The sequence below is a fragment of the Rhinopithecus roxellana genome, chromosome 6 (genome assembly GCF_007565055.1).
Source record: "Rhinopithecus roxellana isolate Shanxi Qingling chromosome 6, ASM756505v1, whole genome shotgun sequence".
Classification (NCBI taxonomy): Eukaryota; Metazoa; Chordata; class Mammalia; order Primates; family Cercopithecidae; genus Rhinopithecus; species Rhinopithecus roxellana.
In genome coordinates, this window is record NC_044554.1 from 108,063,949 (window position 1) to 108,089,120 (window position 25,172).

The 25,172-nt window shown below is 51.7% G+C and overlaps 1 protein-coding gene across 3 annotated transcripts; it reads left to right on the forward strand.

The window, feature by feature from the left end:
- Positions 1 to 2,681: 2,681 nt before the first annotated feature.
- ZNF775 (zinc finger protein 775) lies at positions 2,682 to 21,857 on the forward strand. Of its 3 annotated transcripts, none has more exons than XM_030931948.1 (3): positions 2,682 to 2,778; positions 11,642 to 11,721; positions 19,732 to 21,857. In XM_030931948.1, the coding sequence occupies exons 2-3, from the start codon at positions 11,691 to 11,693 to the stop codon at positions 21,312 to 21,314; spliced, it is 1,614 nt and encodes a 537-aa protein (XP_030787808.1). In that variant the 5' UTR covers positions 2,682 to 2,778; positions 11,642 to 11,690; the 3' UTR covers positions 21,315 to 21,857. The 3 variants fall into 3 exon arrangements, with proteins under 3 accessions (XP_030787808.1, XP_030787810.1, XP_030787809.1); XM_030931950.1 differs by lacking the exon at positions 2,682 to 2,778 and adding an exon at positions 2,804 to 3,245; XM_030931949.1 differs by lacking the exon at positions 2,682 to 2,778 and adding an exon at positions 5,907 to 6,216.
- Positions 21,858 to 25,172: the final 3,315 nt, after the last annotated feature.

The window sequence follows — 25,172 nt, forward strand, 5'->3', positions numbered from 1 at the left end:
GAGCAGGGATCTAACCAGGGGTCCTAACCTTTTGAAAAATCCCGTTTAAAGGAAATAGTCTGGGATATGGGGAAAGTGGGGTGTGGGTGTCCTCAGTGCTTCGCTGCCCTCTGCTTGTTGTGGGGTTGGGAAAGAGGTCCACAGGACAGCAAGGTCACACAAGTGGCCTTGAGGGGACTGGTAAAGCAGGAACAGAGTCAAATTGTGCATGGTTCCTTCCTGAGTTCCTTGATGGGTGGCCCAGTGGTTCTGAAGCCCTTGCTCTGCCTGGTTCATCACCATAGCAGTCACTGGGGAGGACTGCCTGGGTTGTAGGGGTCTGCTGGCAGGAGCTGCCCTTCTCTTCTGAAGAATCCACAGTTTTTCTTTGTTTTCTTCTGCAATTACAAAAGCATTAAATTATCTTTAAAAATAAATAATTCAGATCTATTTAATGTGAATGCTCTCCTTCATTCCCCTGTTCCACTCCCCAAATCCTTTTTGTTTACACTGTGAAAAGTTTGAGGAGTATTCTCCTAACATTTTTTTCCTGTGTATTTGCAAACACACATGCAACCTCTCCCCTCAGCTTTTTTTTCTTCTTAATGGAAATAGGATCCCAGAGGTTCTCCATTCTTTCCACCTCTGAAATACCCTTGGTCATGGGATGCCAATCTGGAGGAAGTCTGCTCTGTAAGGAGGAAACAGGCCCAGAGGGTGGAAGTGACCCCCATCGGTGGGGGTCCTGATTTCTGAAAAACAACTCAAGGACATATGTCAAGATGTCATCTTCAGTTTCTATGAGGAAGCTAACATTTTGTGACTCTTATTTGGGTACTATTGTTTAAACTATTACTACTTTCTTACTTAGCAGGTCATTCATTCACTTCCCTAACTGCTGGTTGTAGGGCTAGCGAGGCGCCTGGAATCTCCCTTGAAGGGACTCAAATGTTTCTTTATTTTCGTGCATTGAATGGGGGGCTGGTGGCAGACCCCTGAGAGGTTCCTGCTCTGTCTCAACACTTGTAGCCAGTGGCAAATCTGGAACTAGAATACTGGTCTCAGCAACAGGAATGTACTCCACAAGCCTTTGTAGAACCTCTTCTAGGTACTCTTCTAGAAAATAAGCTAGGTGTGGTGGTGCATGCCAGTAGTCTCAGGTGTAGCCGAGGTGGGAAGATCCCTTGAGGCCAGGAGTTTGAAGCTGAAGAGCATTATGATTGTGCCTGTGAATAGCCACTGTACTTTAGCCTGGGAAACACAGCAAGACCCGGTCTTTAAAAAAATAAACAGGAGAACGAGACTCTAAAGTGTTGATAGCTAGTGATGTGTGGCCTCTTTATAGGGTGTGTATGATTTTGTATTTTACAAATCCTTCTATAGATAATATAACCAAATTAACGGTAAAAACTCAGTAACGTATGCAGGCAACTAGAAAATTATTAACCCTATTTTATAGATGAATAAGTCAAAGTCCAGAAACAGAAAAGTATCTTTTATAAAAAGTACACATGAAGTTAGTGACAAAATCGAATCTCAGTCCCCAGTTCCTGCTGTGCTACTGAGGCTAAACCGCAGCCGGGCCTGTGGCAAATGTTTAATCAGCTGTTAACTGAAGAAAATAAGGTCCGCCTGCCCAACAGCAACCGTTTGTAGAGTCTCAGAGGCCCAGCTTCTGTCTGTATCTACCTCACGCCCCAGAGGCAGCTTCTAGCAGCTCCGGAGAGAATCCAGCCAGTAGGAGTTGATCCAGCTGCGCCCCCTTTGAGGGAGAAGTGTGAGGAATTTCCTTACAATGGGGTGGGGAGTTGAGAAGATACTCTTCGCTGAAGGTCTGGCAGTCTGGACCGGGTTGGCAGCTGGGCTGAAAGGATTCCGCTCATGGGAGCCCTACCTAGTAACCCGATCTAGTAACGTAACCTCAGAGCGGTTCCTCAGCTAGAAAACAAAGGGATTGGGCCAAGCGCGGGCCTGTAATATCAGCACTTTGGGAGGCCGAGGCCGCAGGGTCACTTAAACCCAAGAGTTCGAGACCAGCCTGGGCAACATGGCGAGACCACCGTCTCTACAAAAAATTTAAAAAATTAGGGCGGGAGGATGGGTTTAGCCACGGGTTCGAGACTGCACTGAGCCATGATCGCGCCACTGGGGACAGAGCGAGACCACATTCCCGAAACAGAAAACGAAAATATCGAGTATAATGATTTCTAAGGTCCCTCGTAGTGAACCCTAGAAGTTATCACACCCTACGGTGGGGCTGTCGCGGCTTGAGGGCAGCCACAGCCTCAGCCGGGGTTTCTGTCCGGGTCCTGATGGGTCCCTAGCAGGGGGAAACAGCGTCCGGTGCGCTGAGGCGCTCGGCGAACGTGCGCTGAGTTCAGGCGTTACAACGGGGTCGCAGTCTGACTCCGGGCCTGGCAGGGGTGCCAGGACGCCGCCGGCCATCCGAGGCCCGACCTCCCCAGATCTCCTGCCCGCGGCCCAGCGGCCGGCTGCTAGCGCGTTCACCGCGCCCGGGCCTTGGGGGCCCGCTGGGGGCGAGGTCAGCCCTCTCCCCTCGGCTATTGGCTCCAGAGAACAAAGGGGCCGCCCCGCGGGCTGCTCCGATAGGGCCTGCCGGGTCATCTGAGCGGCGCAGCCAATGGGGTGGCTGGGCGGCCCCGGGGATGGCCAGCCCCGCCAGCCAATCAGACACCCGTACCCGCCCCGCCTGCCCCGGGAATGGCCAGGGCCGGGAGCCCGGTGCCCAAGTCGCCCTCGGGGTGGCAGTTCCCGTTAACCTTAGCCACAAAGTCAAAGGTATTTATTTCCCCGTCGCCTCCCTCCGAGTCCCTCTGCATTTCGGGCGGGGAGGGGCGGTGCGAGGGATGGACCAGCGCCCGGCCCCGCTCCTCCTGTGCTGCCTCCGCCCGGCTCGGGCTGGGGCGGAGTGATGGGGCGGGGACCTGGGGTGCCCCGAGACCCGCGCGTCCTCCGAGCCCGCGCGTCCCCCGAGCCCCGGGTCTCAAGCGTTTTCCCTGCCCCCACACAGCCGAGGGGAAAGGGGCGCGGCCGAGGGTGGGGAGGGCCCCAGGCCAGGGCAGCGAGGTCGGGAGGGAGGCTAGTGAGGACGGAGGGAGGACGCGGTGGCTAGTAGAGGGTCGCCCGCGAGCGGCCCCTCCTGGGCTGTCCCGTTGTTCCGAGTTCCCGGTTCCTGGCCGTCTCCCTGATAGATCAGCTTCTGGGGGCGGGAACCCCAGTGCTCGCTGCAGAGTGACAGACACATAGTAGGTGCTCAATAAATGTGTGATTAAACGAGCGGGGATAAGGATTGGGGGTGGAGATAAGTGAGAGGGAAGCACCGCAGAAGTTGGAAGGGTGTGGTGTCGGGTGTGGCGGAGAACTCCTCTCCAGGAAGATGGGCACAGCAGCCGCGAATTCGGTGGGGTGGGTGCGGGCATCCCCTCTGTGAAGAACGTTGAGGATATCTATCTACATGTGGAAGGTGTGGAGATGGGGCCTCCTTCAGCCTTTTGATCAAGACGATCTGAACTGGGGCTGGGTGTGGTCAGAGCCCCAGAGGCTGGAGGTGGACGACAGTCCAAGGCTTCACAGCCAACTGTTCCCATGTTCATCTGTAAAATGAAGAGATTAGATGGCAGTTGTTTCCTTTCAGGCTGAAGGTTTCATGCTTCCTTGCTTCAAATCTGTTTTGTACTGAAATTTCTTTAAGTGTTCCCTTGTGACAGTTTTTATTAATGGATTACTGTGTGTGGGGCCTGTACTGGGTGCAGGGGAGAGAGAAGGACCCTGTGTTAAGATGCATGTAGTCTTGTGCAGACTAACAAAATATTGATGATGATGATGACTCCAAGTAGATGGTCCTGGGTGCACAGGTTAAACAGAGAAGGGGCTCCTGGCTGAGCCTGGTGTGTCTAAAAAGGCTTCCTGGTCAAAGCGATCCCTAATCTGGACTGGGAAGGGGAGAATTGAGCAAGGCCTTCCAACGTTGGTCACAGGGTGCCAGGACACGGTGAGTTCAAGAGCCATGAGAGGATGGGGCATGTTGGAGTGCAATGGGGAAAGATGAGCAGAGTTGAATTCTCAGTTCCCCCTTATCTGAGATGTGCGTGCCAGCAAGTCCATTTGGCGGGGGTCTGGGTTTCTGAAAAACAACTCAGGGACATACGCTAAGATGTTACCTTTAGTTTGTATAGGCAACCACACGTCTCGTGTGGTCGAACTTCCTTGCTGTTGTTTTAGCTACGATTACCTTCTTATCAGTTTGCACATTTACTTCTCAGGACCAGCTCGGTGCCTGGAATTTCACTGGAAAGAACTCAAGATTTTCCTTTATTTTCATGATTGGAGGGCGCAGCAGGTGCCTGAAGGGGTCCCTGCTCCATCTCACTTTCCTTTTCTGAGGTCCTTTGAATGCAGCAAGGGATGGAAATGTGTTTATTAATTAAAATGTGACACCTGTTCAGAGATTGTTAGCAGCTGGGTTTGTCCTCGACCTTCAGCTCAGATCCAGTCCCTGACAGGTTCCTGAGTATTAGACTTGGGGCCGAGGAATGTTAAGTGCAGCTCTTGCCTCTGAAGGGAGGTGGCTGAGGAGGAGGGGGCCAGGGGTGTGGGGCAGGGGAGGTGTGGGTAGGACAGTTCCAGCAAGGGTGTTTACCTCTGGCCGGTGAAGGAAGTCTTGGAAGGAGGTACCTCATGGCTGGGGTCGAATTGGGGACCTCTGGGAGGTGGGCAGGCATAGTGGATAAGGCAAGTGACCTGGCTGCATGCAGATCAGGTCTCCTGGGAATGTTGACAGGAGCAAACTAAAGCCATGAAATCTGGCTGGCTGTTCATACCCTGAGGTACAATACAGTTCTTACAACCCTGAATGGGGAGTGGGTGATGGCAACAGCAATGACCTAAATCGAATTTGTCTTGCACCTTGGGAATGTCTCTGAGAGTCCTCTCACACCGTTCACATCCTGCCATCCCTCCGCTCCGCCCCCGCCCCGCTCGATATAACAATTCTATACCACGAGCAAGTGTTATTTCCATTTTTAGGTGGGGAAACTGAGGCCCAGAGAAGGAAAGTGGTTTGCCTGGGATCATGTGGCTAACCAGAAGCAAACCCAATCTCAGTGCCTGTCTGGAGCCTTTCAACGGCCTTTTCCACTATGGCCTGCTCTTTGGGTGGGATGGCGGCCTGCCCTTTCCCCTGGCTCCCCTCCTCTGTTTCCTCCCCAGATTGAGGACTGGGGTGTTTGAGAGACTGAGGTCTGAAGATGGTGGAGTAGAAAGAGGGGAAGGGTCAGGGCTGGGAGAGTGGTCACAGTGGGGGTGGCCTTGTGCTGAGTGGCATCTGGGAAGTTGGAGAGGAGCAGGGTGGGTCATGGGGGGTGGGACAGGGGAGTTGTGGTGGGAGGCTGATGCTGGATGTGGGGATGGAGGCCTCTAGGTGGGGGAGGGGATGCCCACCTGGTTTGGGCTGGGACCTCTGGGAGGGGCATGCAGAACTGCCCTGGTAAGTGGAGAGCTTTACAGACAGTGCCACAACCACAGCCATGGCAAACCCTCTTCCTCCTGCGGGGTGGAGTGTGGAGGCTCCTGTGTGGCGCTGAGGGCCTCTGAGATTCCCAAGTGGCTGGAAGGAGTAATGGCTTAGGAAGAGTGAGCAGCAGCGGGGACACTGGCAGAGAGGCTTGTACAGACACTGCCCGGTGCATCCAGCTCAGGCTTGCTGCCCTGTGGTGCTCCTCCCAAACTCAGAGAGCAGGTATTTCCATTCACCTGTGCCATCAGGAACCTGAGCTCAAAGCGCTACAATGACTGGCCAGGGACTAGCAGTGGCTCAGTGATGGGTGGGCTGGGACTTGGGACTCCTGATTAAGACATGGGGTCCTGAGGGGAGGGACCAGGAAGGGTGGCCTTGAGAAGGACATCCCTGCCAGCCTCAGGCAGTGGGCTTCGAGGGGGAGACTAGGGCTGAGGAGCCAGCCAGGTGGCGGCTCAGGGTCACCCAAAGCTGACTGAAGAGGAGAGGACCCGTTGCATCCCCTTGGGCCAGAGCCCACAGGCCAGCCCCTGGAGGATCTCAGGCTGCACCAGGCTTGCTGGACACAGGCTCATTGTCTCTAGGGCTTTCTGTCTTGCTGTAACGTCTCTCCAGCCAGCTGCAGCTCCTGCTGACCTATCCCACCCCAGCACAGGTCATCCAATGGTGACTCACGGCCCCAGCCTCCTGGCTCAATGAGGGTATGTTGCTTTTGTTTCTACCTCTCTGAGTTCTTTCCCTTGGAACAAGTGGGTGTGATAGGATGGCCATGGGTGTACAAGGATACTTGTGTCATGGGTGACTTTGCATTTCTGTGTTTGTAGCTGTGCTGTGCAATGATTTGTGCTGACCTGGTTCACAGTGGCACATTTGTGTGTCTGTGGATCTGTAGGTGTATCTGTGAGTTTAAAAAAATATCTCACATTCTCTATTTGCATAGACAGTTTTGCAGGTGTTCTCATGTAGTTTTGTGTCTTTGAACTTTTGTTTACTTAGCTGTATTTAGATATGATTGTATCTGGGTATGTTTGTGTGTGGTTTACATCAGTTTCTCATGTCCCTTTGGTCATATATTTAAATTAAAACCATCTGCTATTAACTGAAATCAGGCAGAGAATACCATTTCCTGGTCCTGAGGGATTTCTTGATAGTGACAGAAGACTGGAGCCTGAGGAGCCAGCTCTTGAGTCCTCCATTGTTTCATTCACTCATTCTTTCATTCATTGAATACACATTACACACCTTCTACATGTGAAGGATGTGCAGGCATGGCAGCAAGCCCCCATTCCCTGGGGCTGACTTGAGTGAGGGGGTCTCACAGGGAGAGAGAACTAGGTGAGGACACAGCAGGAATGGGCTGGGCGAGAGGGCAGGGAGGCTCTGGGGACCAGGTGGAGTTGGGAAGGACGAGGCCATAGAACGGGGCAGCATGGGCAGGGAGGCATCGGCTGGGCATGGGCTGGGACTGGGGAGGCCAGTTTCTGTGGGGGTCTCCTACAGAAGACCAGCTGAGCAGTGCCCAGCAAGTGAGGACCTGCTGGGACCTCAGGGCTGAGAAGGGCCTGATACTGGGCCTTTGGCTGGGGTTTGGGGAGCTACCCCCACCCCCCAAAGCCTTAGCGACTGGTGGTGGATCCTGCTCCCGCTCCACTGGCAGCAGATGATACCTGCGGCATGGTCTGCTTCTGACTGCCCGACCTGGGGCGCTGAGGCTGTGAGAGCTGTGCTGGGCTGGTGGGAGGGTCCAGGGGCGGCGACGGGACGACCTTGCCTCTTTCTGGCCTGTGGCCTTTCTCCTCCCCCAGCTGCTGTCTGGCCTCCCCTCCCCCAAGTCTCTGCCACAACCAAAGCTCCTTTGTTGCCTCCCCCTGCCCTGGGCCTCTCCACCTGCTGCTAGCTCAATCCCCTCTTTGTGTGGTTGGTCCTCAGTTGTCATGGCAGCTGGGCCCAGGCTGAGGCCTGCCCACTGTCGGGCTCTTACTGAACTGCAGCCTGACCCAGTGCAGGGAGGGCCGGGCCAGAGCCAGATGTGGGAAGGGGGCCTCTGTGTGTCCTGCTCCCCTCAGAGCCCGAGGGGCAGCAGAGAGGAAAGGTGGTACGGTAGGGTTCCAGGGTCCCTTGTGCGATAGACGAAGCGGCCTTCGAAGACTGTGTGTGGGCACTGGTGGCAGATGGCGCGTCTGGCCCTTGATGCCTGTCTTCCAGCTGGGGGGCTTTGCTGGGCAGCCTGCTCACCTGGCTCCTGGGTGTCTCCGGTGGCCGAGGACGTGTCAGGATGGTGGGTTAGGAGGGGCCTGCCATGCGCAGAGCAGAGCGAAAGGCAGAATAGGAGAGAAGCTTAGGGTGGAGACATGTGGTGTCTGGCCAGCCTAGAACGTGTCACATGGAGGGCTTTCCTGGATTTTGTCTGTAGGACACCTGCTGGGCCGTTTCCCAGACATAGCCCACCTGAACACACAGGTAGAGGCGGGTCCCCAAAGACTTGGCCTCCCCTCATTCCTGTCCTCTGTGTTTCCCCCTTGAATTTCTCACTTCTTCCTCTTGGGTCCTCTTCCTTCTGTCTCCACTTCTGTTCTTATGTAAGCCACAAGCTGCTTCCCCTCGAGCCCTGGTATGGCCCGAGGCAGAGGCACTGAGGCTTGAGGCAGGAGCTGGTCTGAGAGGTCCTGGACAGTGGAAGGCCTGCTACTACCCGGAGTGGCTGTTAGGTCCTAATACCTCTTGGGAGGCAGGGTGGGTGAAGTAGGACTGTCTTTGATTTGCCTTGGGGGTCTCACTCTGTGTAGACCCAGGCCCATCCTTCTGTCCTCCTGAATTTCTAGCTTGGGCTCTGCCCTCCTCAGTCTGAGTTCCCCTTACCGTGGTGGCTTCTCTGTCCACTAGCCCCTTTGCGCCTCTTTAGGTAGATGTTAGGTCCAGTTGGTGAGAGGTTTCCCAAGATGTGGCGTGCAGAAGCTCACAGAGTGGCCCTGAGGGAGGAGGGTGGCATGGGAGGGAGGAGCCCCCAGCACCCATCAGAGCCCCACCAGGGGCTCCTCCAGCCCCCTTCCCCACTGCTCACCTTTTCTCTCCACCACAAGCAGGTTCGAGTGTCTGTAAGAAACCATAGTAGGCATGCTTACAGACCCCTGTAGGGGAAATAGAAGTAAAAACAAAATCTTTTGCCAACCCAGAAAAGCTCTTTGCAAAAGTAGAAGAGAAAAACAGTTTTTAAAAGATTGAATGTGCGTGAAACCAGAATGTGGTGTGCACCACAGGCAATCGCCTGAGTGACTGCAAAGACGGGAGCTCTCAGCCTGCATATAGCCAGCACGTGCAGCCCGTTATAGACATGTTCTCAGGGTAAACAGCCACCAGCCCTCCAGCAAGAGGACTGGACATTACCATTTGTCACACGCAGGTCATCCTAAATTCACGTGGTAATTGGAGTGACCATCTGTGTTAGCTAATTGCCTTTACCCACAGCAAAAATAAAGTTCTCATATTTTTATGACAGGAGATAGGTTTGTGATTTGGAGCCAGGCGCCTGCTGAAGTTAGGCTCCTACCCTCCCATGGAGACTGGGAGGCAGCGGTAGTGTCTTCCTTGATCTTTAAATTTCAAAGAAATGGCCCCCAGGACCTTGGGAAAGACAGTCCTGGGTTGTAATGTTGTCAGAAGGCTTATTTAGCTTTTATTTTGAGACAGAGTCTCCCTCTGTCACAATCTCAGCTCACTGCAACCTCTGCCTCCTGAGTTCAAACAATGTTCCTGACTCAGCTTCCCGAGTAGCTGGGATTACAGGCATGTGTCACTACGCCCAGCTAAGTTTTATATTTTTAATAGAGACAGGGTTTCCCCACGTTGGCCAGACTTGTCTCAAACTCCTGACCTCAGGTGATCTACTCACCTCAGCCTGCCAAAGTGCTGGGTTTACAGGCATGAACCACTGCACCCAGCCTTATTTAACTTTTAAAAAGATTTATTTCTACTTGAGGAGCATTTACTACAAAAATAAAAAATAAAAAAAATTCACATACATCTCAAAAAGACAGAGATAGAGCTTATTAATTAGAAGTTTCTAAACTGCTCTTGAAGAAGGGGGTGTCTCTTCCTCTCTTTGCACAAGGGAAAATGACTTTCTGCATTTTCTAGATTCATATTCACCCTTCCCCCCATGTCTCTTGTCAGGGTCCAGATTCCCACTCTGGGTGTGTGCCCCCAGTGTCTGGGCTCTGAAGGGGACCTGGGAGAGGTAGGCTGGGTCTCTGCGAGGCTCTTGGGGCCTGGGTGGGTGTTTCTGTGAGGGTGACCGAACCAGGTGCCTGGGAGGAAGGGCTGACTGAAATCTGGAAGAGCCCCTCCCTTGAGGCAGCAGGAAGGATGAGCTGTGCATCTCCGTGGGGCAGCCACGTCTTTGCTCTGCTAGGGGGTACAGGCGCACGGGACCACATCCCTGTCCTTAGGAGAGGCGCACCCCCAGCGAGGAGGAGATGAGTCTTCAGGCAGCACAGCTCCTGGCCAGGTGGAGCAGCACATTCCTGCCACCTGCGTTTGTTACAGGCCCTCCGTGTGCCCTCTGCTCTGGGCCCTGAGGATCCAGTGGCAAGCATGAAGAGCTCCTGGCCTTGGTGTGGTGGGGAACAGACAAGTTAAGATGACTTCAGGTGGCAAAAATGTTAGAGAGGAAACGGGAGGTGGAGTTAGGCTGGTGACTGTATATAGAAGCGCCAGGGGCCGGCATGGTGGCTCATGCCTGTAATCCCAGCACTTTGGGAGGCCAAGGTGGGTGGATCACAAGGTCAGGAGTTCGAGACCAGCCTGGCCAATATGGTGAAACCCTGTCTCTACTAAAAATACAAAAATTAGCTGGGCGTGGTGGTGCACACCTATAATCCCAGCTACTTGGGAAGCCGAGGCAGGAGAATCACTTGAACCCAGGAAGTGGAGATTGTAGTGAGCTGAGATTGGGCTACTACACTCTAGCTTGGGCAACAGAGGGAGACTCCATCTCAAAAATAAAAAACAAAAAAGGCACAAGGGACGCCTGCTCTGAGAAGGGGACATTTAAGCTGGGAGCTGATAGAAGTGAGGGGGCCAGCCAGGTGGGGATCTAGGGTGAGGGGACAGCCAGGCAAAGGCCTGGGGCATCCACACAACAGTGTTGTCTATCTTGTCATGTTCCAGGCACAGAGTGAGCCATTCAGGAAATGCTCAGAAGACTTGGGCATAAAAAAAAAAAAAGAAGGCCAGGTGCAGTGGCTCATGCCTGTAATCCTAGCACTTTGGGAGGCCAGGGTGGGCGGACCACAAGGTCAGGAGATCGAGACCATCCTGGCTAACACGGTGAAACCCCATCTCTGCTAAAAATACAAAAAATTAGCTGGGTGTGGTGGCGGGGTCCCAGCTACTCGGGAGGCTGAGGCAGGAGAATGGTGTGAACCTGGGAGGCAGAGCTTGCAGTGAGCCGAGATCTTGCCACTGCACTGCAGCCTGGGAGACAGAGCAAGAATCCTTCTCAAAAAAAAAAAAAAAAAAAAAAAAAGATGAATCCTAGATCAGCGAACTGGGCGTGGGCTCTGCAATGCCCAGTTGACCATGTGTGTTCTTGTATGGAGATGGCTGGCCCCGAAGCTCCCCGGAGGGGTTTGTGCTTGAACATGGATGGGGACTTTGAAAGAGGGGGCTGGTGACTGAGGAAACGTGTAGGGCTGTTCTGCCTTCCAGGTGCATTCCTCGTGGTCAGTTGCAGACATATCTCTAACCTTACTCCAGGCTCCTGCTTCTCAGGTGTGGCGTCCATCACATGCTGCCCTGCGGATGTTGAGGGTTTGGGCTCTGGTGTGGGTGATAGAAGACCTGGGATTTTGTCCAGCTCTGCCATTCATCACCTCCATGACCCTGGGCACATCAGGGGTCCTTCATGGTCTCAGTTTCCTCTTTCGTAAAATGGGAATTAGGGCTCTTTTACTTTCTCAGCAGGTGTGTGTACAATGAAAGAGCCCCTGCCCACGTCGAATGTGGCTATGGATAGAAAAGCTCTTTGGAAAAGAGAGTGCTTTATGGGATGGGAGGGGGGCTGGGGACCCTGAGTTTTGTCCTTGTCCCACAGGCCCATTCTCTTTCTTCTGCTTCTCTTTCCGACAGATGACAGGAAAAGGACACAGCCGGTGCTGATGCTGGGAGGCCTCCAGGGATGGAGGGTGGCCTGGCTGGTGACCGCACAGGTAAGAGAGAAGAGAGAGGTGGCAGGGAGCCAGGGTCTCCTCCGCTGAGGTCGCGTGCCCTTATCTTTTCTGAAGCCAGGCGCAAGCCAGTGCCCTCTGCCAGTAGCTAGTACATCCCATTGATGCAGAATTTCAGGGTGGGGACCAGGGCTTGGACAGCCATGTGAAAGAATGGAACAATGACAGAGGCTATGGGAGCTCAAAAAATGACAAAGCCTGGTCCATTAACTTGCCTGGCAAGGGGACACATGTGCACCCATGCCTTGTAGAAATTGAGGTGTTATTTACATGCTAGAACAGGGAGTTTGTGGGGTTATACTAATTAGGCATGGAAAGCTAGCACTCTAGGTAGGACAGTTGGAACAAAGCTGTGGCTCATCAGTCAGGACAGTGTCTTCAGTTCAGTCCATTTATGTTTCCTGGAGGTCACTCAGAGTTCAGGGTCCTTATTGGCTAAGCTGCTTAGAGCTGGTTATGATGAAATACATGCTGCCAGTGGAAAATTTCCCCGCACAGTCACGTGCTTTTGACTGGAGCCCCTGCCCAGCATCCCTGTGCCTGAGGTGGAGCAGCCCCTGGCGTCTGTGAGTAGCACTTGCAGAGCTTTCTGGCGTGCCCTGTCGCATGTGGCGTGTGGCCTGGCTGCAGTGGTGTGTGGCCCAGCTGCAGAAGGACTCTAGGCCCCTCGGCAGGGTTGAGTCCAGAGCACACCGGGCACCGTTGGGAGCCCTGCCCTTCGGCACAGTGTGACTCGGGTTTCTTTACCTCCCTCTCCACTCCCAAGGGAATTGCCCCATAGACCTCAGGGCCCCTGCCTCATTGTCCCTGTGGGAAGAACCGCCTCCCCTCCCAGGAATATCATGTCAGGAGACTCAAGACTGAGACAAAAATCAGGCAGTGGGGTAAAAGAGAAACGTGGCCGCAAGTGCAAAGCGTGGCAGTGTGGTATGTGGACACAGACCCTCAGGGAGCCTAGCCATGCACCTGCATGCCTGTCTGAGGAGCCAGGTGCATGACAGCAGCACCCTAGCTGCATGTGTGTTTTCGAAATTCCATTGGAACTTAGAGTGCAGCGTGTTATAGAAGGCCCTTTCCCTAGATAGACTCGTACCTGGGATCCTGAGTCACTGTGAGGTTGCTCTGGTTGATGTGAGCTGTGGAGTCAGCTGGGGCCCTCTCTCCTCTCTATGGCAGCTTCTGGGGAACCCTGTGGTTTTAGGGAAGAGTTTGAAAAACACTAGCCTAGACTCCTGGAGACACGGAGGCATGTGGGGACTGGCCTGTGGCCAGAATGAAGGAACCACTCATTTGGAGGACCCCGTTTTTCAGACAATTGACAGCTTTCCCCTTTTAAGCAACTTTTAATTTTTATTTGTGTGTGTGTGTGTGTGTGTGTGTGTGTGTGTGTGTGTGTGTGTGTTTTATTGTGGCAAAATATGCATGACATTTACCACTGTAACCATTTTTAAGTGTATGGTTCAGTGGCATCAGTACATTCAGTGTTGTGTAGCCTTCACCGCCATCTATTTCCAGAACATTTTCATCACCTGGGAAACTGTACTCATTAAGCAATAATCTGTGCTTTGTACCTTTTAATTTTATCTGAACCATTAAAACCTAAAACATGATTCTTTTTATGATGACTGAGGAGCGGTGCCATTATTTCGGGACTCTCCTCGGGAGTGTGCCTGGGGCTGCTGGAGCCCCAGCACACTCCACCTCAGCTCCAGGGCCTCCAGGGATGCTGCTGGGCTTAGCACCTCATCCAACCCAGTCATTTACGTCTGCCAGGGGTCCTTTGGCAGATGGATGTGACGGCACTGTCCTGGCATTCTGAGGCTTTCTGGCCCACAGTCATCTTTCTGGCTGGAGAGGGCTGAGGGGGGGAGCCAGCCATCAGCCACCTGATGGACGCAGCACAGCCACCAGTCTCAGATTGGTGTGACTCATCCTGCATCATCCCTGTGTGTATTTGTAGAGACATATGGTTTAATTTTTTATGAATTCAATCAGATGATTCATACGGTTTTTCAACTTGTTTTTTGCTTTCTCTTAAAATGTTTTGAGAATCTTTTCATATTGGCATACACAGTTCTTTTCCATTCTTTTTAGTTGATGCATAGTATTCCATATTATGAAGGGAACTATTTTTTAGGGTACTTAAGTTATTTTTCATTGTTTGCTAATTACAAAGAACGCTTCAGTGACTATTCCTGGACATTCCTCTTTACGCTCGTGTGTCAGTATTTCTTAGGTGAACACGTGGGATGGCATTGCTGGCTGGAAAGGTCCAGAAGGCTCTCCACACTTCTAATTTTAATAAACACTGTCAGATTGTCCTCCACAAATTCTGCCTCAGTTTGTGCTCTCAGAATACCCATGTGTATACTAGTTCTTCTGTGTCGTGTCCACGCATATTGTAAAGTAGAGGTATTATTGATTTTTTAAATTTTTGTTGGTATGAGGGGTTGAAAGATGCTACACTTTTAGTTTGCATTTTGTTGATGACTAGTGGGGTTGAACTTCTTTTTATCATGTATAGGAGTCTGTTTTATAGTCTGGATACTAAGCGTTTGTCTGTTCTATATCTGCACATATCTTTTCCTGGACTTGCATTGTCCAGCACATGGCCTAGCCATATAGAACTCTTCTAGTTTAAGTTTAGGTTTAAATTAACTTAAGTATGGCCAGGCGCGGTGGCTCACGCCTGAAATCCCAGCACTTTGAGAGGCCGAGTTGGGTGGATCACCTGAGCTCAGGAGTTTGAGACCAGCCTGGCCAACATGGTGAAACCCCATCTCTACTAAAAATACAAAAAGTAGCTGGGCATGGTGGCAGGCACATGTAATCCCAGCTACTTGGGAGGCTAAGGCAGGAGAATCACTTGAATCTCAGAAGTAGAGGCTGCAGTGAGCCAAGATCATGCCATTGCACTCTAGCCTGGGTGACTGAGGGAAACTCTGTCTCAAAAATAAATAAATAAAAATTAATTAACTTAAATACAATTAATAATGTCATTTCTTAATTGCACTAGTCACATTTCAAGTGCTCAGTAAACACGTGGCTTAAGAGCTCAGATGTAAACTGTTTCCACTATTGCAGAAAGTTCTATGGGAAAATGCTGCCCTAAATTCCCATTTCTTTTTTCTTCTTCTTTTTTTTGAGATAGAGTTTTTGCTTTTGTTGCCCAGGCTGGAGTGCAGTGGTGCGATATCGTCTCACTGCAACCTCTGCCTCCCTGGTTCAAGTGATTTTCCTGCCTAAGCCTCCTGAGTAGCTGGGATTGCAGGCACGCACCACCACACCCAGCTAATTTTTTTGTATTATTAGTAGAGACGGGGTTTCACCATGTTGGCCAGGCTGGTCTTGAACTCCTGACCTCAGGTGATTCTCCCACCTCAGCCTCCCAAATTGTTGGGATTAATGGCGTGAACCACTGCATCTGGCCGAAATTCCCATTTCTATCGGACTTATGTTTATAGTATCTTTTGTCATACAGATGTTGTAAATTTAGTTTTTATCTTTTGTATCCTGTTTAAGAAGGCTTTTAATTACCTCTGGATTCTAAGCAAATTCTCCTAATTCTTCTAATACTTCCATTTTCTTTTTTTAAGCTGGCACTTAAGTCCATCTGGAACTGGTTTTTATAAACAATCTGCACTACGAATCTAACTTAAATATTTTCCCCAAGGGTTGGTTCTAAGTCAATGAATAGCCTTTTTCCATTGACTTGGAATGTCTCTTGTGTCAAATGATTCTGTTCCATTGGCCTATTTATCTATTATGTGTACTGTACATTATTGTAATGATTGTATTTAGCATTTTTTACTTCTATTTTTTGTGGATGGGAATCTGACTTGCAGCCTTAAGTCACCAGGCCCACCATGGAACAGCCATGCCAGTAACAGTAACAACTGTGTCAGTCAAGAGTTGGGTTTTATTTTCTTTTTTTCCCAAATGGATCTCTCTCTCTCTCTGTCGCTCGCTCACTCGCTCACTCTTTCTCTCTCGCAGTGCAGTGGCACGATCAGGGCTCACTGCAGCCTCAGCCTCCTGGACTCAAGCAGTCCTCCCACCTCAGCCTCCAGAGTAGCTGGGACTACAGGTGTGCACCACCACACCCAGCTAATTTAATAAATTTTTTATACAGACAGGTGTTACTCTGTTGCCTAGGCTGGTCTTCAACTCCTGCGCTTAGGCAATCCTCTTGCCTTAGCCTCCCAAAGTGCTGGGATTACAGGCAAGAGCCACTGTGTCTAACCTAGACTTTATATTTTAGAGCAGTTTTAGCGTTACAGAAAAATTGTGAAGAAAGTAGAGTTCCCCTATACCTTAGCTCCAGTTTCTCCTGTTATTAACATTTTGCATTCGTGTGGTACATTTATTATAACTGATGAACCAATATAGACATATTTTTATTACCTGAAGTCTATAATTGACAGTAGGGTTCTCTCTTGGTCTTGTACCTTACCATGGGTTTTGACAAAGGCATAATGTCCTGTATCACTATTACGGTATCATACAGAATATTTCACTGCCCCCCAAGTCCCCTGTGCTCCACCTGTTCATCTCTCCCTACCCTCCAACCCCGGGCTACCACTGGTTTTTCAATTCTGTCTATAATTTTGCCCTTTCCAGAATGTCATCTATTTGGAGTCATACAGTGTGTAGCCTTTTACGTTGGTGTTTTTCACCTAGAAGTTTGCATGTAGGGTACCTCCATGGCTTTTTTGACTTCACAGCTTCTTTCTTTTTATTGTTGACTAATATTCCATTATGCGGAGTTATCCATTCACCCACTGAAGGACATTGTGGTTACTGCCAAGTTCTGGCAGTTAGGAATAAAGCTATAAAAATCCATGTGTCGTTTTTTGTATGGACAGAGGTTTTCAGCTCTTTTGGGTAAATACCTAGGAAAGCGACTGCTGGATTGGATGGTAAGCCTGTATTTAGCTTTGTAAGAAACTGCTGAACTGCCTTCCAGAGTGGTGGCAGCACTTTGCATTTCCACCAGGAAGGAAAGAGCCCCTGTTGCTGCTCAGCCTCACTGTATGCACATGCCAGTGATCTGGATTCTAGCCACTCTCATTTATTTCATTTGATTTTTATTTTTTTTGAGACAGAGTTTTGCTCTTGTTGCCCAGGCTGTAGAGCAATGGTGTGATCTCAGCTTGCTGCCAGGTTCAAGTGATTCTCCTGCCTCGGCCTTCTGAGTAGCTGGGATTACAGGTGCCTGCCACCACCCCTGGCTGATTTTTTGTATTTTTAGTAGAGATGGGGTTTCACCATGTTGGCCAGGTTGGTCTTGAATTCCTGACCTCAGGTGATCCACCCGCCTCGGCCTCCCGAAGTGCTGGGATTACACACATGAGTCACCGTGCCCAGCCATTCATTCTATTCTATTCAATTCTAGCCATTCATACGTGTAGGGTGGTAGCATTTTTGCTTTTAATGTCATATAAGCCAAAGTCTTCTTTGTTCATTTTTAGGATTTTCTGGGCAATTTGTATAGATGATAAATGTTACAATTTACTTAAATAGGATGACACTGAATTTAAACATTATTTCAGAGTGAAGAACATCTTGGCTCCTCATCTAAGAATATGATATATTGCTCCTTTTATTTAGTTTTCTTTATCTCTTTAGTAAAGTTTAAAAGTTTTCTTTATATAAGTTTTGCACGTTTATTAGGTATATTCCTAGTTACTTGTGTTGCCATTTTTTAAAAAGTGATTTTTGTATGGTTTTGTACCAGGCAATCTTGCTGAACTCTTATTTCTATTTCTCAGTGGATTCCCTTGCACATTCCAGGTTGTTAATAATCATAAGCAAATGGCAGTTTCCTCTCCTTTCCAATGTTGATGCGTTTCTCTTTGTTTTCCCCTCTGCCTTGGCTAGTTCCTCAAGGACAGCCAACTGATTTCAGGGATGGTGAGCATTGCATTTTGTTGCTAACTGTAATGGGCTTCTAATCTTTTGCCTTTGGTTATAATGTTTGCTGTAATTTCTAGAGTACATTCTTTGATTCTTTGTCAACTTAGTTTCCTCTATTCTTAGTTTGCTAGGAGCTTTCTTCTCTCTCTCTCTCTCTCTCTCTCTCTCTCTCTCTCTCTCTCTCTCCCTCCCTCTCTCTCTCTCCTCCCCTCCTCCCTCCCTCTCATCTTCCTCCTCCTCTACCTTCTCCCTCCTTCAAACCTTCCCTCCAGAAATAATGCTCAATTTTATCATATGACTTTTTCACATCTATTGGGAGTTTTTTCACTTTTAATAAGGTAACGTTATAAATTATATTGGGCCATGTTTGCTTTCCTGGGGAAAATCTCAGCAAGGTTAGGGTATGTTATTATTTTAATACCACTGAACTTGCTTTGCTAATGTTTGTGTCTATGTTCAAAAATGATAAACCTTTTGCCCACCTCCATTCTTGTCTTAGGTTGATACTAGAGTTATGCTAACCTTGTAGATTTCTCTTTCCCTTTGCTCCTATTCATTGTAGTCGTTTATATAAGGTGGACATGGTCCTTCCCTTGAGGCTTTAGCAGCACCTGTTTATACAGTTACAGAGCCTGTTATCCATTTTTGAGGTAGACTGAGATGTTCTTCTCAGGCTCTTTTACTCGTTTATGTCGTCAGATTTTCTACCCACTCTTGGGTCAGTTTTAATTTACATTTTCTTGCAAAATCTTCTATTTTATATAGATTTTCAAATTTATTTATATAAAGTCCATATATAGTATGTGGGGATTTTCAGAATCCTTTTTGCAGCTACATGTCCCTTATCTATAATCTGTTTTTATCTTTATTAATGCTGTTCTTCTACCTCCTTTGGGGTTATTTTGTTGTCTTTGTAACACTGACATCTGTTTAAGATTTTTCTCTTTTCTTTGTTCACAGCTGTTTTATTCCACCTAGTTTTTATTACATGTAAACCTTTTTGGAAAGGTGCGTAGATCACAAGCTCTATAAATTCTTATACAGCACACATTCCCCTGTAACTAGCACCCACATCAATGGAGAACATTGCCAGAACCTCGGAGTCCATGCTGCCTTCCACCCACAGCGCCTCTGTAATAGGGCGTTATCCTGACTTCTAACTCTTGGTGTCATTTTGCCGGCTTCTCCTCTTCACATAAATGGAATCACACAGTATGCATTCTTTAGTGTCTGTGGCAAACGGTTTCCTTACGGCTTCTTATTCTGAGCTAGGAAAACAAACTGCCTCTGTGGACTTGTGTATGGCCCAAGATGTGAGCTGGGAGCAGTGGGTGTGGGACCCTCAAGAGCAAAGTGGATTAGGTTTAACACAAAGGCAAGGCGACACCTCTTTTGGATGCTGAGGTCTTTCTGGCCTACTTTCTTGTTCTTGGTTTTGTTGAAGGAAGATGAATTGCCAGACAGCCAAGGTCCCAGCAGGTGAAGTGTTCCCCCACCATGGCTTCTGCCTTGGAGCAGGGGTCCTGCCAGTGTAGACAGTGATGCAGTGACCCAGGGTTTGGTCTCCTTGACCACTGAGGACTGGGCATGCCTTTGCTTAGAAAGCTTCCAGCACATGGATCCTCTTAGAAAAAGAATGGTATGTTTTGCAGCTTGGCCACTTTCTCCTTGCCCCTTGGGTCAGCAGATTTCACTGGATTGGTTTCTTTAACCTTCTCTGCATCTCCTGGGCCTCAGGGTGGAGAAGGTAGAGCAGCCGGTGTCTCAGGGATCCTGTGGCCTGGGCACCCGAGTGATTCACTTAGGATTCCTTTCTTGTATTTTTCTCCTTCACTCCTTTCTATATCTTAACCTGCCCTTGTTGTCCTTTCTGCCTTCCTTACTCTTTTTTCTTCTCTTGCCCCTGTTTTCTTCTGCTCGTTTTAAAATCTTTCCCTTCTGCCTTTTCTCGTGCTCTCTTTTCAGCCCTTCTCTGCCCTCCCACACCCCTTCCCTCTCTCTCGCTCCTTCTCTCCATCCCACCTAGCGGAGCAGCAGTGACCTTTTTCCCTCCTGTCTCCTGCTTGCCTCTGGCAGGAGCTGGGCTGGTGATGAAGGTCAAGCAGGAGAAGCCGGAGCGGCTGCTGCAGACACTGGCACCGCAGGTCATGCTTGCGGAGAAGGACAAGGAGAACATCTTCCAGCAGCACCCGGGCCTCCCGCCACGCCAGACCATGGGGCGGCCTCGAGCCCTGGGGGCACAGGAGGAGTCTGGGAGTCCAAGGTGGGCCCCTCCCACTGAGCATGATGCGGGGCTGGCAGGCCGGGCTCCCGGGTCAGCCTCCGGTCCCCTGAGCCCCTCGCTTTCCGCCGGCGAGGGTCACTTTGTGTGCCTGGACTGCGGGAAGAGGTTCAGCTGGTGGTCGTCCCTGAAGATCCACCAGCGCACCCACACCGGGGAGAAGCCGTACCTCTGCGGCAAGTGCGGCAAGAGCTTCAGCCAGAAGCCGAACCTGGCGCGCCACCAGCGGCACCACACTGGCGAGCGACCCTTCTGCTGCCCCGAGTGCGCGCGGCGCTTCAGCCAGAAGCAGCACCTGCTGAAGCACCAGAAGACCCACTCCCGGCCCGCCACCCACTCGTGCCCCGAGTGCGAGCGTTGCTTCCGTCACCAGGTGGGCCTCCGCATCCACCAGCGCGCGCACGCCAGGGACCGCCAGGGCTCCCGCGCCGGCCTGCACGAGCTGCTTCGGGACGCGGCGGCGCGCAGGGCCTGTCGCCTGCGGCCGGGGCCGCCGAGGGGGCGCCCCGAGTGGGCCTGGCTGGGGCTCTGCCAGGGCTGGTGGGGCCAGCCTGGGTCCCGGACCTCGGTCTCCGGCCCCTCGGGGCCGGGCGAGCCGCGCCAGTTCATCTGCAACGAGTGTGGCAAGAGCTTCACCTGGTGGTCGTCGCTGAACATCCACCAGCGCATCCACACTGGAGAGCGGCCCTACGCGTGCCCCGAGTGCGGCCGCCGCTTCAGCCAGAAGCCCAACCTGACAAGGCACCTGCGCAACCACACGGGCGAGCGCCCGCACCCCTGCCCACACTGCGGCCGCGGCTTCCGCCAGAAGCAGCACCTGCTCAAGCACCTGCGCACGCACCTGCCCGGCGCCCAGGCCGCGCCCTGCCCCAGCTGTGGTAAAAGCTGCCGCAGCCGCGCCGCACTGCGCGCCCACCAGCGCGCCCACGCTGCCGCTGAGCCCGCCGTTCCGGCCGGGGAACCGGGCGACCAGCTGCAGGCCGAGGCCATCCCAGGCTTGGCCACGCGGCCACGGAGCTCCCAACGGTCCCCGGGGGCCCGGGACGCGCTGTGGGGCCGGGGACGCACGGGCCTCGCCGGGCCTGGCGAGCCGCGCCAGTTCATCTGCAACGAGTGCGGCAAGAGCTTCTCGTGGTGGTCGGCGCTCACCATCCACCAGCGCATCCACACTGGCGAGCGGCCCTACCCGTGCCCCGACTGCGGCCGCCGCTTCAGCCAGAAGCCCAATCTGACGCGGCACCGGCGCAACCACACAGGCGAGCGGCCCTACCTGTGTCCCGCCTGCGGCCGCGGCTTCAGCCAGAAGCAGCACCTGCTCAAGCACCAGCGTGTACATCGCGCGGCCCCTGCGTGCAGCCCCAAGGAGGAGGCGCGCTAGTGGACGGGACCTCAGCTGACCCGTGGTGGTGCGGGGGATGTTTGCGGGGTGTGTGTGGGGAGTGGGTGTGGCCAGGATTGCTGGCTCTTAGAACTCCCCACAGCGGGACCGGTAGATTCCTCAAGGCTCTGAAGGGCTGAGAATAGTTCTAGAAGGGCCCAAGAGGGTGCTGGGAAAGGTCCCAGTGTGGGTTGAGGGAGGAGGAGGGAAGATCCGAGTTCCCCACCGCTGGCCCGGATGTGACCACTCTCTTCAGAGGTTGCACCCCAGGCTTCAAGCAGCGAGTGAGGGGCCTGTTGGGGACGCTGGGAGAGTCTCCTGGTGTGAAGTGGCTTAGGTCTGGACTAGTCAGCTGCTGCACCAGCCGGTCCTGCCCACGCTTCAGAATGGCCAGGGGCTGCCCCTGTAGGAGAGTTGCCAAGACTCGGTGATACCAAGGATGGAAGCCAGAGGCTATGACGAGGGAGAGCAAAGCATATTCCCAGCACCAGGGCCAGAGCTGGCACGTCGTAGGAATCCAATAAATATTTTTGGAAGGAGTGAGTGGTTTTATGTCCTTCTCCATCCCTCCCTGCCCCCCCCCGCCCAAGGTGTGTGTTTGGTTGGGCCCGACTCTAGAACTGATATGCGTGTGATGGTCAGGCAGGCATGAGCCGGGTGGGCTCTGCTGAGGCTTGGCTACCTGAGGAGGTAACTGTGCAGGAGAGAGCCAGACACGCTGCTCCCACTCCTGTCTGGGGCATGTCTGAAGTGGGCTGGCTGACTTGACTGGCTTGGATCCTTATCAGTCTGGTGTTGCAGAAGAGAAAATGGATGGAATATTCCACATGGTCTCACTTGCCTTTCTGAACCACCCTCGCTGAAGCTGAAGCCCAGGTCTGTGTGTGCTCAGAGATCCATCTGCCCGAGGCTAGGAGCACAGCACTCCCCGTTCCCAGATCTTGCCGGGGGTGTTTTCCTTCTTCCCCTCTCCAAGTCAGTTTAGTGTCTCTTCCCACATACCCTCCTCGGCCTCCTGCCCCAAGAGGTCACCCCTTACACCCTTCCAAAGCAGGGTTGGCTGAGTCCCTGGTGCTGACAGAAGAGCCCAGGGCTCCAGCCCAGGCTGTGACTGCAGATGGTATCTTCCCAGAGGAGAGGAGGGAATTGGAGAGGGTGGTGATGGGTGTTGGGGTGCCAGGGTTGGGTTAGCTGGGAGGTAGGAGGAAGAAACGACCCCAGCATGGCTCTGGGGAAGGAAGAAGTACACCTGCCCACTTCTCACAGCTCAGATCCTTCTCTGTATGCAGGGAAGTGTTACATTCTGGGAGCTGCCATGGTTCAGCCTGGCTTCTGGTCACTGTTCTTTAATCCTCTATATTTAGAAACAACTCCAGTTGTAGATCTACGGAAGGACATACGAAGGCGATGGGTGGACCAGGAGGGCCGCCCTGACTGTTATGGCTTACCAGGGTAACAGTGCCGATGATGGTTAGCACTCAGCCAGGGCTGCTCCATCCCCGAGCAGTTCTTTGATCACAAACCATGCAGTGTGAAATCACACGGGGTGTTGTATGCCAGGGTTGCTACCACCTGCTTGAGCATTCAGCACTTAGGACCACGGGAAACCAAACCAGAAGGGTTTTCCTGGGCACCCTCCACCTGACACCAGCCCTAGGGGCTCCCCTGACTCTAACGTCCTGCCTCTCTCCTGGAACTCCCCTTCCACCCTGCGCTGCCCCAGGGAGCGCCTGACTGCCTTGCAGCTCATCAAACCCTGCTTTAACCAGTGGGGAGGTTCAGGAGTCATCTGCTTTTTTCTCTCTGTCACTTGCCAAATTCTGAAATGACGTTGAGCAAGCGCACCCACTTCAGGCCTCACTGAGTCCCGTCTTTCATTCCTGGGTTACAGAAACACTGCCTGCAAGGCCAGATCTGTGGAAACACTGGGTCCCTGTGAATCAGGTGCCCGAGGGCGCATGTGAGCAGATGCTGACGAGATCAGTCCTGCAGGAGCATCTTTACAACAGAATGTGTTATTTTCCATAAGTGGCTTGTTTAATGATCAAATCAGTCAAATAGCTTTGCTGATAGGACTTGGGGTTAAAAAAATGAGGCCTAATTGCAGCTTTTTTCTCCAGCACCAGTTCATGAGAATGCCTGCTCGCTGATCCCAGGTGACTGAACCTCCCACAAATGGGTGCTTTGGGTCACAAAGGGGACAGGGTCAAATCCCTCAGGCAAAGAATGACTGAGGTGTATGACTCACTGACCAGGCCGGGACTTCACAGCATTCATTCACTAAACAAGCCTGCTGTGTGCCAGGCATCATTCTGGGATGCTGCCCATGACAGCCCCTACCCTTGAAGAGCTCAAGGACCTTCGTGGAAAATCATTTTGATAAGCACAGGACTTGGGACCATCTATATGTTCAACTCTTTAAAAAATGTTCCCAGCCCCAGCTCTCTTAGCAAGGTTTTCTAATTCATTATCTCATTTAATCGTACCATGAGTCAGGCAGGGCAGTAATACATGGGAAAGGAGGGTGGGGGTGGGGGATAGTGTGACCTGTCCACCAGGTCCTGTTGCAAATTGACAGCAGATCCCAGGCCTCCTGTTAGCCCAAGCTGCTTCTGCTGTCACACTGCAGCCTTCTGCAAGGATGGGGTGGTACTGTCCTCAGTTTTCATTCTCTTTCATTTTAAAATGATAAACCTGGGTCACAGGATATTTGGGAAGAGGCATTGTCATTAAGTCCAAGACAAGACGGTCAGATTTGTTATCCTAGTGGGTTACAATCCAAAATACTCTGGAGCATGCTGAGATTAAGGTGGTTGCCAAGGGAACAGAAAACAACCATGAGTAAACAAATCAAGACTTAAAAGGATTTAGATCAGGTCTATGGCCAGGTAAGTGCAGAGGTTTGTATCCTGTCCAAGGCCAGGTAAGTGCAGGTCTGCAGTGGGGCTCTGTGGCCACGTGGTCACAGATGTGGAAACATCCTGCAAACGCAGCCACGCTGCTTCGTCCAGGCAGTGCAGTGGCTGGCACGTGGAGCCAGGTGAGCTTCGTGATGTTGGGGCTTCTGGAACTGCCTACGTCATCCTTGTATTTCTTTGTTAGGAGCAAGTCTGGAGCTAGGAAAAATGATGTAGGTTCTCGGAAAATGGTTGTTTTTTGGCAAGGGACAGGCGCTTCAAGTTGTCCGGTAAGGCGGTCAGCCTCATTGAGAGGGTCTGGTGTCCCACCGCCCAGCCCCAGGGGAGCTGCCTGACAGAGGGTAGACTGCAGTGACCAGAGGCGGCCGCTCAGCCAAGCAATAGCACAGGCCCCTCAGGGACTTGGCAAAGGGAAACTGGTGGGAGTGGGGGATGCTCCTGAAACCTTTTGTTATTATTTTTAAGTGGTTTTAATTTGATAAAGAAATATCTTTGGCCTTTAGGCAGGAGGAGGAGTATTGGGGCCAAAAATAGCATGTTCTCACTATCACTGTTCTTCCTGGATTGTGGCAGGGGCAGTGAGAGGGGGACTCCCTTAAGTTATCCCTTAGGCTAAAAAGAGAACAGCCTTTCGGGTTGACTGGGTTTGGAGGAGGTGTCCTAAACAGGCTGTTCAACAGAGAACTTTTCGTGATGATGACAGCGCTCTATTTCTGTGCTGTCCAGACCATAGCCACTAGCCACATATGGCTATTGAGAATTTAAATGTGGCTGGTGTGGCTGAGGAACTGAACTTTATTCAATTTTAATTAATTTAAATAGCCCCAGGTAGCTACTGGGCAGTACAGCCCCAGGGATGATAGGATGACACTCCTATTGATAAGAAACTAGAAACATTGTTTCTTTTCCCTTCACCTTCTCCCCTCGGCTCACCACCTAG